General features: G+C 43.1%; 1 protein-coding gene across 4 annotated transcripts in view; it reads right to left on the reverse strand.

Annotated features, from left to right (window-relative positions):
• ADAMTS20 (ADAM metallopeptidase with thrombospondin type 1 motif 20) overlaps window positions 1-12,962 on the reverse strand; it is a 99,052-nt gene extending 86,090 nt beyond the window's left edge. For 3 of the 4 annotated variants that reach the window (XR_011327811.1, XM_069802213.1, XM_069802212.1), the window contains exons 1-2: window positions 12,318-12,962; window positions 11,650-11,996 (exon numbers count right to left, since the gene is read on the reverse strand). Coding sequence is in view for 2 of the 4 variants with exons in the window: in XM_069802213.1 (XP_069658314.1) it covers window positions 11,650-11,996; window positions 12,318-12,408 (438 nt within the window). In the remaining 2 variants the exon portion in view is untranslated. Of the gene's footprint in view, window positions 1-633; window positions 764-11,649; window positions 11,997-12,317 lie in introns of those variants that run through there. The other variant, XM_069802214.1, reaches the window with a different exon arrangement.
• Window positions 12,963-13,408: the final 446 nt, after the last annotated feature.

The following is a 13,408-nucleotide window of genomic DNA, read 5'->3' on the forward strand; positions in this document are numbered from 1 at the left end:
GAACAAATATTAAGCTCCTTTCCCCTACCCCCCTCACACCATAATCCATTCAATTACAAAATCCTAAAACAGACTCTCTTCTTTCTCACTGCATTTCTAACAAAATACATAGTTTCCTATGGCTTAAATACCTTATTTCAAGAAACTATGAGAAAGAAAAACCACGTAAGAATTTCATCAAATTATTTTCAGACTTTTTGGCAACTTCCTCACTTCAGCCGATTAAGCACCTAGAGTGAGCAGGTGCACTGCATCCTGTTAGCTGTTTTGCCTTACTAGTGAGGCATGTTGACCAATAAGAGAATAGTGATAAACTACATAATATGGTCTAAGAGATTAAGTGTTCATGTCAGCCTTGAAACTCAGGGTTATAGAGAGAGTGGCAGAGCAAGATACACAAGAAGAGAAGAGAGAATAGGTTTTTTTCAAGCAACCTACAAGTAGTCTTAAAATCTGCTGCAGACTACCTTAGCGTCCAGGGTATTGTGCTGGAATTATAATATCCCCTTGAATTTGCGATCCTTCTAAGCAGTTATGACTTTTCTACATTTAAAAGTCTGTTAGGCTTCAGGCGTATGTCAGACTGTCTGTAATCTTGCCTGACACACAGCATACATATCATCCAAAATTTACAGTTACTGTAAACCCACTGTGGTTGGATCCTCTGCATCGCCTTTGTTGCAGAATGAAAAAAGACACAGCTAAGTAGTATTTTCCTTTCAAGATCGCTTAATCTAACTCACAGAAACACTTCCCCCCCCCACTTTAAATTCTTTGCAAGTAGTCTTCATGCTGGATGTTCAGTTCAGCCTTCTCACACCCAGTGTTTCCAGGGCACATGATTTGTAGGGGATGGCAGGTCGAGTGTACTGAGAATGCTATGTGCCTCCCTGGAAAGGGCCTCATGAAAACAGATATGCCACAGCTTGTCAGTTAGTCCTAAGTAGGTGCAACCTTCTGGGCAAAATGACAGGGACAGAGAAGAAGAGCCTGTCGCTCAGGGACAGCAGCAACAACTGATGCTAAGATTCATGTTAATGTTTATTACATAAATTATTAAAGTTCCAATTACCAAAACATGATAAATTTGACCCCATGCTATTTGTGAACACTAACATGCTAATTAATTCTTCTCTCCTGACATACCATAAACCCTATTTCGAGATAGGAGACATTTAAAATGTTATTTTAGATTTAAGCAAAAACATTTTTGCTACTGCTTTACTTCACACATACATTTTACTTCCCTCCTACCCCTTCTAATAGCTAGAGCAGATATTCTGTATTTGCTTCTTCAATGGCTTTTCCAACTAACAGGCTTTCAGGTTTTACAAAGAAACAGTTTCAGCTACAACAAACATACTGATTATGAGAATAATAGCACAGAACTATTAAGGAAAGAGTTTGTGCTACATTTTAAACTAAACTCATCTTCCAGAACATCAGACTTCCACTGGAAGAGATGAACTGCAAGAACAAGGCTATATTTTTCTACCATTTCACACTCAAAAAAAAATTAAAAAAAAAAAATCAGTAAGACATATGTTTTTGAGTGAGTCTGATCACTTCGAAAATTCCACTCAGACTCCTGACCCCATACTCGGACAACCAAGTGCTACCACAGGAAAAATCCTATCTAGGAATTCAAAACTATATTTATGCATGCATTATCCTACCCAGTGGATTGGGAAGAGTCAAAATGAGGCATCATGACTGATCTAAGTCAATCTAGCATTGCTGGTACTCCAAAAGAGCTATTCCTGCCTTGCTCCTCCTCTAGGTGTGCACTCCCACACTTCTTTGTTTAAGCACTAGCAATGGAAGTCATGTACCCTGTACATGTCCAGATACTTGGGCTAACTATTTTAGAAAAATGGAGCCAGGCTTCCTCTCACTTGCTCACTCTCTGGCCCACTGATTCTTGCACTGTATCCCAGGATCAACTGTCTGTTTAGATATGGAAGAAACAGCTGATCAAAAATCTATAGTGCAACAAACTTTCATTCTTTCCTCAATGAATTCTCTCCTCTTCAGCAATGTATAAGTAAACAATTCCTACCACTGACTAGTTAGAAAGACCTCCCACCGGTAGTCTATGATAAATTTTTTGCACATCCCCTATCCAAGTTGAGAAGAACTTATTATATTGTACATGACAAAGAGCAAAGGATAAGAGATGTAAACAGTGCTGCATCTTAAGAAGGGTATGTGATTTGTCATTTAAAACCCAAGCAGACATTGAGCTTGAAGCCACCAATTCCAATCCTTTAAATTGTTTACAAAGAATAAAGATGGAGTTTGATTAGCTACACATTTTCCTAACACATAGGTCTACAGAAATTCAGCCACCAGCTACACCATCTGCTTTATAGTCCTTCATTCATGAAAGTGATACTTAACCTGGTAACAGACTCTACTGATACAAATGGAGTTATTACTGCGTGTTAGGCGTACAAGCAAAAGGGCTGTGAGATCCAAATGAAAATCCAAATGAAAAATACTTTTGGTAAAAACAAATAAAGCAAAGTCACTTAGATGTACAGAGGCAGGTTGCTGAAACAGGAGCCCAAGCATATGCAGGAAATGAAATCAGAAAAGAACTGGATTTACTTACCATCTACAGATGCCTCTCAAATCATATAACAAGAAATCTGCCTGAAACATTCTATTTCTGTTCTCGGATAAAGAGGTAAAAGTACATTTAAAAGATCTCTTCAGTAGAAGTAGAGTACAAAATTGAAAACAGTCTCTTGCACATCATAAATAAGTGGTCCAAAGAGGGAGTGCTACCCAGGACTATGCATATGCATGGATTTGAGGAAATTTATGAGAAAACCCACATGAGGAAGATAATTTATTTCTTGGATTTAAAATACTCTAGATGAGTTAGACACTTTATATTAAATCAAGGTTCAATGGATCAACACAGCTACTCACTATATATGGTATGTCTTAGTGGTTTAAAGTGGCTTAAAACTGTACAGTCTTAATCAATGTATTTGCTCTATTCCAAGAGTAGTAGAAATAAATATTGCAGAAGTTATGGTTAAAGTATGTACCATGCCCATATACAAATTACATCCTTGTGTATAATGGCAACTTTGTAGAACACATGGAAAACATAAGGGATATATAGCAGGTTTCAGAAACATGGAATTAATATGTCCAACAGCAAAATTGGAAAGATTTCAGAAAAATGCTAAAAGAACAACTGAAGTTCTGGAAAACGTGACTCTAAACTGGCAGACTCCCTCTCAGGTAAGCTCCACTCCTGTGCTCAAGCATTTTTCATGCCCTCATGGTATGGCTTCTTAACTCAAAAATCTGCAAGTAGTTTATAGCAAGAGTACTTTCATGGTCCAAGTAAATTACAAAATCCCTTCCTTTTATATTATTCTCTTCCCCACCTCCTCTCCCTCCCCCTTGCATTAATTCAAAGCTCTTCTGAATCATGTGAGAAGCCCTTCACCTTTTTCTTCCTGCTCCACTGTTACAATGTTTTCTAATGAAAGACTTAAGAAGCATAGCTTAATTAGTTCACTGAAGAAAAAAAAAGTATTAGAGGTTATCTGATCATGGTACCCTGCCAACATCTGGAAAAAATATTTCTACTAGAAGATAATTCAGCTAGAAACACAACCAGAGGTAGTGGTTGCAAGCTAATGTATTAATTAAAACTAGAGCTAATATAATAGAAATAAGAAAATAGTAATAAAATAAATAATACACCAGCTAGAAATAATTAGTAAATAGTACACCAGCTAAGCAGGAGGGAAGAAATATCTGGCAATAAGTGTTTCCTGGTGGAACACCTTTTTAGAAGTGATTGAAAGCAACATTATATTTGAAGTTCTTAGAGAGAAATAAAATAAAATGGTAAAAGCTTATTATAGGGAAAAAAACTTTTGTTGTAAGTTTAACTATGATCAACTACATCTCCTTACAAATTCTGTGATGTTAAGATTTCATGAGCAGATAGGAATCACACCTTGACAGAACTGATGAGGCATCTACCTATGCTCGGAAGTGTCCCAGTCCGGAAAGGCACCTAATCACTGGTTAAATAAAATTATGTAATTCCATATTGGAATTTGAATTCCATGTAGACTCCTAAAGGCATCTTACCCATTTGTATGTTTAGATCACACCTGATGTAACCATACTGATAACCGTAGCACTGGATCCAGAGTCCTCAATGCCAAGTTACTTTCACTCAGGAACACACAAACACACACACACACACAGAAAAAGATATGTCCCTTTTGCATAACGCATAGGGGAAAAGACATTCTTGCAGGAAGTGTAAAACCTGGCCCTAGGTACCCTGAACATCACTTCATAAGGCTATTCTAGGCAAGAAAGTCTGGCTGAAACTTGGTAAAAATGGTATTCCAGGAGTTTCTAAATACAATTTGTAGCCGCAACAGACTGGCTACATAGCACAGAACTTGAGAGAATGTTAGAATAAGAGACAGCTGGAAAGAACAGGGTTCATGACAATTAACAAAATTCACTGGAGTGGAAGGAAGAGACAGCGGTGATTTATTTATTTTTACCTTTATATACAATTCACAGTGAACAAGCTAGACAAGTCAATTAAAAATTATGCACAACAGCTTTTTTCATAGATATATATACATGGAGATTTCATTATGGTAAAGCAGCTATTCTGCAATACTTGTTGAAACTGCTAAAACAAAATGTATATGTACATAAAAAGGTTTTTTTGTCTGGTTGGGTTTTTCTGGGAGGGAGGGGGTGGTTGGCTTTGATTTTTGGTTTCTCGGGGGTTTGTTTTCAACACATAAATAAACTATCATCAAGCTAAGCATTCCCATAGAACACAGACCTGTGGGTTCCATTTGCTTAATCTTGGAGGAAACTCCATCATATAATCTTGTCTGTCTCAGAAAACATCAAGCAAATTTACATTTGCAACTTATCTCTGTTTAAAGAGAACTTCCTAGCTTTGATGTTTTTAAGTACACGCAGAACCACCTTTTTCTCTCACTGGGAGATGAATAGCTCCATAAAGTCCTTTCAACCTCATATGCACCATCAGGTGGTTATCACTCAAGTACACGTAAGGTATGACTAGATTTTCACCCATTTTAGTCAACCACACAGTAAGCTACCTTGAGTGCTTTTGTCAATATGTGTATACCCAGAGGATATGACCTGTTCTCACAGTGTCTGACTTTGCTACCATAACCCTGCCATTTTCTACATAAGGGTACGTCTGAAACTGAATAACAACTGAGACTATTGCAGATACGTTATCTCATGTGGGAAGCTTATCTATTCCCCAAGAGTACAAAGTTTCCCAAGATCCATGACGGCTAACTGTTGACTGCCACCTGGGGCTGGAAGCATTAACTTAAGACCAGAAAAAAAAAAGCACCAATTTGCACACTACTTCAGTAACTTAGCTCACCTAGTGACAGCAAAGAGCCATTATGTTCTGTCCTCTCTCCTCCCGTGACACTCCTATCACTCATGTTCACGCACAGTACCTTCTGTGTACTTCCTGGAAGTTTAATGAACATGCTCATATATAAATAAAAGTAAATCCAACCTCCTGTGGCTGCCCACAGCTTTCCAGCAAATCCACCTGTGTCATATAAATGCAAAATGATAAAACAGAGATTGTGGATCGTCTATAAAGGCAGCAGTTAAGAACAGGCTGCAGCCAGCAGAACAATTTATCTGGCAAACAGAATGTGCTGAAGCAGCCACCCGGGAAGAAGGCTACCAGACACAGGATGTGGGCAAAAGGCAGGCCAGCGATGGCTGAGCACCCTTGACATAAAACATTACGTAGGCATGTCCCAGGCTGTTTAAAGGGCAACTCATGCAGAATCGCTGCTGAAAAGGTAGACACATACTCGGATCCTACTGCTTCCCACAGACATTTTCTGTGACAGACCTTCAGCTGCACAATTCACAACCCCAGGTATTTTCTGTTTACAATTGCAATTACCACCTGTATTTGCTGATCTGTACTGGTCCAGGTGTAAAAGCATAGCATCTGTGGAAATATTTTCAGGAAAAGCAGAGATGTAAAGAGCTTGGATGAAATGTACTGGGGATGTTTCAGGTTTTTGTAACAGCTGCAGGGGTGACCTACACTGTCTTACTATTTTATAACAAATTCTGTGATGAATAGTGATTTTACCAAGGCAGACAAGCAGAAATTGACTCTGGGATACAGGATCATATTCAAGTAAATTCAAGTGTGATGGTCCACTCTCATATGTATGTGAAGACATCTAGTGTCTACACATAGGAAAACAAAGCTAAAAAGAGACAAGATAGCAATAGTAAAAGATACATGAGAACACATTAAGGAAAAGCTAAGAGGAAAACAAACCAAAGTAAATGAGATAAAAACTGTAAAGGAAATTAAGTCAAGAGCAAAAGAATAAATAATCAGAGAAGCAAGCAGCAAAACGAAAGATTAAATTAAAAATTCAAGTGAAGCAATCAAGTACAAAAGTATTTATCTAGACCTTTTCAAAGTAGAGAAGGTAGAGTTCAGTCTATTTCCTGATCCTTTTTTGTTCTCTTTAGCTATAAAAGCAACAGACAAAAAGAAAGAACATTATCTTTTACTTGCAAAGTCAATCCTTGTACTTGAAACCATTTTGTGCTGGTGAGAGACAGAACAAGTGCACAGGGTGATAATGGAAGCACTAAATTTTTGACTGTTGTATTGCAGAGATTCAGAGCTGGAGTCTCACATTGTATGCCTATATGACAAGTGAACCCAGAACTATTAAGTGGAAGTCATCACATCAACCAGTCACCAGCAATAAGACTTAGTTTGTCCAAAAAAGAATTGTTTGACTTTTCAATATGATTTTTTTCCCCAGCTTATGATGGAATCTCTACACTAAGATAAAAATCTATAAAAACTATTATGTGGCTTATGGATGCTCACAGGTTTATAAATGCGACCTGAATGCGGAAAACTAATCTGCTTTTCAGATTTAGAAAGTAACTTTTCTGAAGTGACAGCCCATAAGTTAAAGCATTAAGTTATGTCAAGGTAAGCATATCTTCCAGTTACAAGTGTTAAAGCTTTCTTTGGAAAACCAATGTAGCTTAACTCATTGAAGTTATTAGTACTAAGCAAAAAACGTAACTGAGGCACAAATATCTAGAGTCTGTTACCTGCATTATATCTGCACAAGAAACTAGATGATGGCTATGCTAGCACTAGCTTCTAGCAAGTTTTGGTTTGGCTTGGTTTTTTGTGTGTTTTTTAACCAAACAATTAAAAATTACATTTCATTGAGATAAATTCCAGGACTGCCTACTTCTCCTTAAAAGGAACCACTGCACTCATCCACAGTAGCAGACAGAATTGTTTTCAAAATCTCTCAGAAAGGTGATCCGCTGACCCGTATTAATAAAAAAAATAAACACAACCTCTTGTACTGAGGAAATTCTGAAGATCCACACTTAGGTTCATATTCCTGCCATCCTCCAGACAAAAGTAAGCTTAATGTGCAGGAGTGTTACCAAGGAGCTTCCTTGAGCTCCCGCGAAAGGAATTTGTCACACAGACTTGTTACACTCCAGAAGCTACATTAGAACAAAGCAGTCCTGCTTTCCTGGACTGCGGAAAGCTGATAGCTAGCAAATCCATGCAAGAAAAGATTCACATGTACTTTCCTACTCCTAACTTCTGCCAGTCAGAGAACATGTGAAGTTGCTTTATACACAAGAGACTGTACACCCAAAAAGATGTATGTTTCTCCTTTCTTACTGCTCCCTCTCTCACAGTACAGTCACATTAAACACCTTTGGCACTTAGGCATTCTCCCAGCTCACAAGAACTGATTTTAACTATCCTCAGCATCGGTCAACACATTCCTGACCTCTAAGAAATAACACCAAGCTTCTCAAAGGACTAAAAAACCTGGTTTTATAGCATTCATTCAGGATTAAATTAAAAAAAAGCTCCTTTCTTCAGACAGGGGCCTGCTACGAATTGAAGGCTCATTCAAGTTATAAATGGTGATAGCTCCCTCATTTCAAGATACTTTATTCACTGGTATTTGCTCCTGTTTGTGAATAAACTTGTAAGCCATATGTTCTCAAAAGTTAAATGATTTCTTAATATTTTTTTTGGTACCTCTTTGATTTTGCTGTCTGGATAACATTTGAGAGGTCTCTTTAGTCTACATGCATCCAGGGACGTCCTCAGCAGATCTTGCTTCCCATGTTTGTAGGAAGCTGTAATTGACTAAAGCAGTAAAAGAGATATAGAACCTAGGAAAATAAAATTAAATAAAGCATGAAATTTCAAAAATTACTCTAAAGATGCCTGTACATGATCAGATGTTCAACTAGGCACCCAGGCCATCACTTCAAATGACCTTCTGCCTTTGACGGCATCCCAAACTTCCCTAATTACACACTCCCTCCTTGCAATTACTACAGACTCCCTGCCGACCTTCTAACCTCCCTTCGCCATTTGCATCCCTGAACCCAGGGCATGGTCTGAAATGTAACACAACAAAACTGCATACAGGGTGTCAGGAGCCATTAAGCAATGCTCCATGGGTACTCTGGGCTGTACATGCTCTTGGCACACTTGGAAAAAGGCTTAACTGAGGGTGAGGGGGAGAACACACTCAACTTGAGAATGCAAAAAAAAGAAAAGAAGGAACTTGGGAAGCAGGAGTGAAGCTGTGAATGAAGGCAGGGCAGAGCTCGGGAATAGATGCCTACAGGATAAAGTGAATGCAAGTACCTGGTTTAACTTCAGATCACTCAGGCACATCTTCAGAGCAATTTTTAAAATTCCATTTTTAAATTTCCTGTACCTTTTTATCTAAGTCCAAGTCCTTTTTGCCTCCCTAGTTTTTACAGCATTGGTCTACAGCAATTGCCTTATATATGCAAAGCTGGAAGATAAAGTTATACCTAATAGTTCAAAGCAATCTCTTCTATTTTGATTTCCATACACCCAGCTCAAGTTCAGCTTTCGGGAAAATGGATCCTGCGAAGAGAAGGGATTTTACTTAACATAAATATAACACAGGGCTACCGAGTCACTAGTCTGGTTTCTACTGTCTCACTCACTATAAGTAGTATCTTACCTCAGCAGCAATCCCACTTAAATCTTTGCATGTATTCATGAAACGTGGTACCGTTCAATAAAAGAGCAATAACTGACTAGCTTATTTTTGCAGGTACATCTGTTGCATGCACAAAGCTATGTAATTTTAAAAACCTTGAGAAAAAATATCTTTTTACTAACTTTTGAGGGTACCCCACCTGGGAGTCAGGAATGCATTCAGGGACAACAAGATCTCACAGGAAAACTCCACCTGGCCTCTATCTCCCTCCTTTCACATCCGTTCTTCTCTCGACTCCAAAAAAGTTGTCTCCCCTGGCAGTGACATGGAGAGTGTAACATTTACTTTGAATTCATGAGGACGAGGAAGAACATTAGGCTAAAAGTTCTGAGTCAGGGTGAAGGATACTCTGTGCAGATACAGGCAACCAGCTGGCTATGACCGCCTCTTCGTCCCCACACAATCCCTCCCTGGGGAACTATAGGCATGTCCCACAAAAGCTGCACCAGCACCCATGCAGGGCTCTGCTTCCTCATCTGAAAACCTTACCAGCTTCATTAGTCAGTGGAAAGCAGCCACAGTGCTGGGTATGCTATCTCCGCAAGGCTGTGTCTGCCTAGGCAAAAGGTGAAATGAGCAGTGAGAGAAGGTCCCGAGAGCACCAGGATGGCAAGGGCTTTGCTGGTAGCTCAGACTAGGCACTCTGTCAGCCGGGCAATGACTGAGGACATGAAATCCAGCCAGAAACTGCAGTGAAAGTTCACAAGGCTCATCTAGAAGAGGCAAAGGCACTCAGGGATTTCTGAGTGGAAGCATACGTAATGCAGACTGTAATGTACCAGTGAAGCAGAGAGAGAGACAAGAGAAGTGAGACATTCAAATTACTACAGAGAAGAGGGTCTTGTGCTGAAGAGTTTGAGAACTGCTAAGTAACAGGTAGTTGAGACAACTTTTAAGTGCAGTAGGTACACGTTTTTCAGAAAAAATATTTTCAGCACATGTGGTCCCTTCAAGTAATGAAAAGTGACGGTTTGCAGGGACAGAATTAAAACAGGCAACGAAAGTTATGAAAAGTGAAGGTTTTAAAACGTCTCATATTTATTCCCTATAAAGTATGACACTATTCTCAATGCCATGGTATATGAGCATCTACTAGAACATGAAACATGGAAAAAAAAACCCAATGTATTTGTGATTCCTCCTCTCTCCTACTCCCTCTGTGAGTTAGAGCAACATATCGGGGCATTTGGTGCGGGTTTGAGTTGGGTTTTGGGTAATGCAGACAAGAACCAATGACAGCTGTTTGTATAGCAAGATATATAGGCAAAACTTTGATGAATACAGAGTTACTGTTTTCAAATGCTTGCTTCTCCAGTAATTTCCAAGGACTAGCCCAAGCCTACAGAGCTCAACCCAAAAACAAGGTGGCATATATACAAATGGCCAAGAATAAGCATGAGACAACAGAGGTGTCTCTCTCAAGCACCAGTTATTTCTGATCCTCTTTTCCATCGTGTATCACCTTCTTTTAATACTCATTACACCCTCCTGCACGCATCCAGCCAACTCCATTCTATTTTCTATAGGCTACTAGTAAGAGACTAGAATATGAAGTTGGATTTTTTTTCAATTTCCAAAAATAAAAGTCTTGCACCTTTACTTTCCTGAGCGGCTGCCAAAAACACGGAACACCCTCAACTTAAATTCACAGTAGTATTTACAACATCGCATTTTTATAGTGTGCGTGTCACATACTTGTCCTCAGCATTTCAATAAACAGTGCTGTGGTAAAGCGCTAGGTATTGGTCATCTTGTTTCTAGGCACAAAACTATGAAATTTAGCAGCACAGTACACCAGTTTTGATAGACAGTTGCGCAATACTATTGGTTCATTATCCCTTTGGAAGACATAAGGAATGCTATCAAGGGATAAGTAAAGAATGTGTATCTATGGAGTTTCGATTTCTTTGCTCATTTCATTTCCCAAGAAGCATTTTATAGACACGCTCCCGCTGAAGTTAGTAGGAAGTTTCCCATTCACTTCTAACAGAAACATGATTAGAGAGCACTACTGCACACCTATTAGAACATGACACACCTCTACAGCACTGCTGAAAGCAGCAGAAAAGAAATATCAATGCTAGTTCTTCTCTCATCATTTCAAGCACCATTATTCCTCACTCATAACCACACAGTACCTATAAAGTGACAAACACATAACCGATGCCAACTAACAGCATCATTTTATCAAAACAATAGCTTACTGTGTTTCTGAGGCATGTTTTTTCCGCCGTTATAATGCTCTTGGTGTCAGGAGTTACATCAACCAAATCTATTACAAGGCCAGCCATAGATCCTTTGAAAGCAGCATTTGTATATCCCACCAAAAGAGTATCATCATGACTGCAAACTGCGGATGCCAAGACATTTCATGACCAACTACTTGGAACGATGCCCGAGAATTTCCAGCTCAGCTCTGCAGCAAAGGCATCCCACTACATTTCTTTCAAGGAGAAGAAGAATATGAATGGAGACAGGAGGCAGTAACCAACATGCTTACCAAACCACCACAGATGCTGAAGACAGCCATGTGCGTCTCCCGCGCGTTGACATGCCCACGGTAGAAACAGTGGCGCAAATCGGGGGAGGGCTGCTCCTGCGGGGCCCCTATGTGCACCTCAGCATACCGAGCAGCAACGAAGCCCGCATCGGCGCTCAGGTTGAGCTGGAAGACCTGCCCGTACGCAGTGAGCTGGTAATGCATTCGGAAAGCAGCGGGCTCCAGTGGTGCCTCCAAGCTCCTCTTCCTCCTGCTGAAGTGACGCGTGTGAGGGAACGCTTCTCCGAATTCATTCACCCGGACGGGCGTGACGATTTCGTACGAGGAGAGCCGCTTCACTAAGGTCTCTGCAACAGAAAGCCAAAAGAGACTCAGCCTGACCCAACAGCACGGCGGCAACCTTCACCCAAACGGCTCCCGGCACGGCACTCGTAGCACTAGCCAGCGGTCCAGTGACAGCAGCGGGACTGGGAAGCGGGGGGGAACGGGACGGGACACCCTGCCTCCAGACCCCGATCCGGCCGCCCCGCTGCTCCCCCACACACCCCACACCGCCCCGCCGTGAGGAAACGCTCCCTCCTCCTCCTCCTCCCCGCCCGTGGCCGCAGGGCCGGGACCCCCCCACCACCCCCGGGGGCGGTCGCCGCCCTTTGTTACCGCTTGTTTACCTTGTCCCGGGTGGAAGCGGACTCCCCGCGACTGGGTGAGGAGCAGGGAGAGGGGGCACAGCAGACCCGCCAGCCACCTCGCCACCCGCATGGCTCGCTCCGCGGCGGGCGTGCCCGCAGCGCCCCCCGGGGCCGCTGCCTCAGCAGCCGCCGGCCGCCTGGGCCGGCCCCGCACCCCGCGGCTCCTCCATGCTTCTCCCCCCCACACACACACCCCCCAGTCCCTCCTCGCTGTCCCGCCGCCTCCGCGGCTCCCCTCACGCCCGCGCTCCCTTCTCCTCCTCACAGCCCCTCACGCCCGCGCTCCCTTCTCCTCCTCACAGCCCCTCACGCCCGCGCTCCCTTCTCCTCCTCACAGCCCCTCACGCCCGCGCTCCCTTCTCCTCCTCACAGCCCCTCACGCCCGCGCTCCCTTCTCCTCCTCACAGCCCCTCACGCCCGCGCTCCCTTCTCCTCCTCACAGCCCCTCACGCCCGCGCTCCCCCAGCTCCCTCGCCGCCGCCGGGGTGGGCGAGGGCGGCCCTTCTTCCTTCTCCTCCTCCGCCTCCCTCTGCCCCTAGACCCCCGCCGCCGGCGGGGAGGCGAGGAGAAGGCTGCCCGGCTGCCTCCAGGCGGTGGCCATCGCCGGACCCGCACTTCTTCAAAGCGGACCCTCGGGGCGGGAGGGGGGAGCCCGGCCCGCCCCCGGGGCAGGAGCTGCCCAATGGCGGAGGGCGGCCGCCCCGCCTCCCCTCTCAGGCGTCGACCCGCCCGGGCCGGTCCCTCAGCACCCGCCGGGGCGGGAAGGGATGGTCCCGGTCGTGTGTGGGTTCCCCACGTCCTCTGGCGTGAGAGGCCGAGAGAGGTGTCAGCGAAGACAAAACCGGGGCTTTTGAGAAGGCTGGCGGGGCCGGGTTCGCCCTGAGAGGGGCGGAGGCAGCGCTGTGAAGGTCGAGGGTGTCCCCTCAGGGAGGGTCAGCGTCGCCCGCCCGCCACCTTCCCCTCCGGGCGTTTCCACACGCAGCTCCGCAGGCAGGAGGTGTCTGGAAGGCAGATTCCGACACACCCCACGGTGTCGAAGTCTTCTGTTTTAACACCAGGTCGTCGTCTCC

Source organism: Haliaeetus albicilla, chromosome 14, assembly GCF_947461875.1.
Source record: "Haliaeetus albicilla chromosome 14, bHalAlb1.1, whole genome shotgun sequence".
Classification (NCBI taxonomy): Eukaryota; Metazoa; Chordata; class Aves; order Accipitriformes; family Accipitridae; genus Haliaeetus; species Haliaeetus albicilla.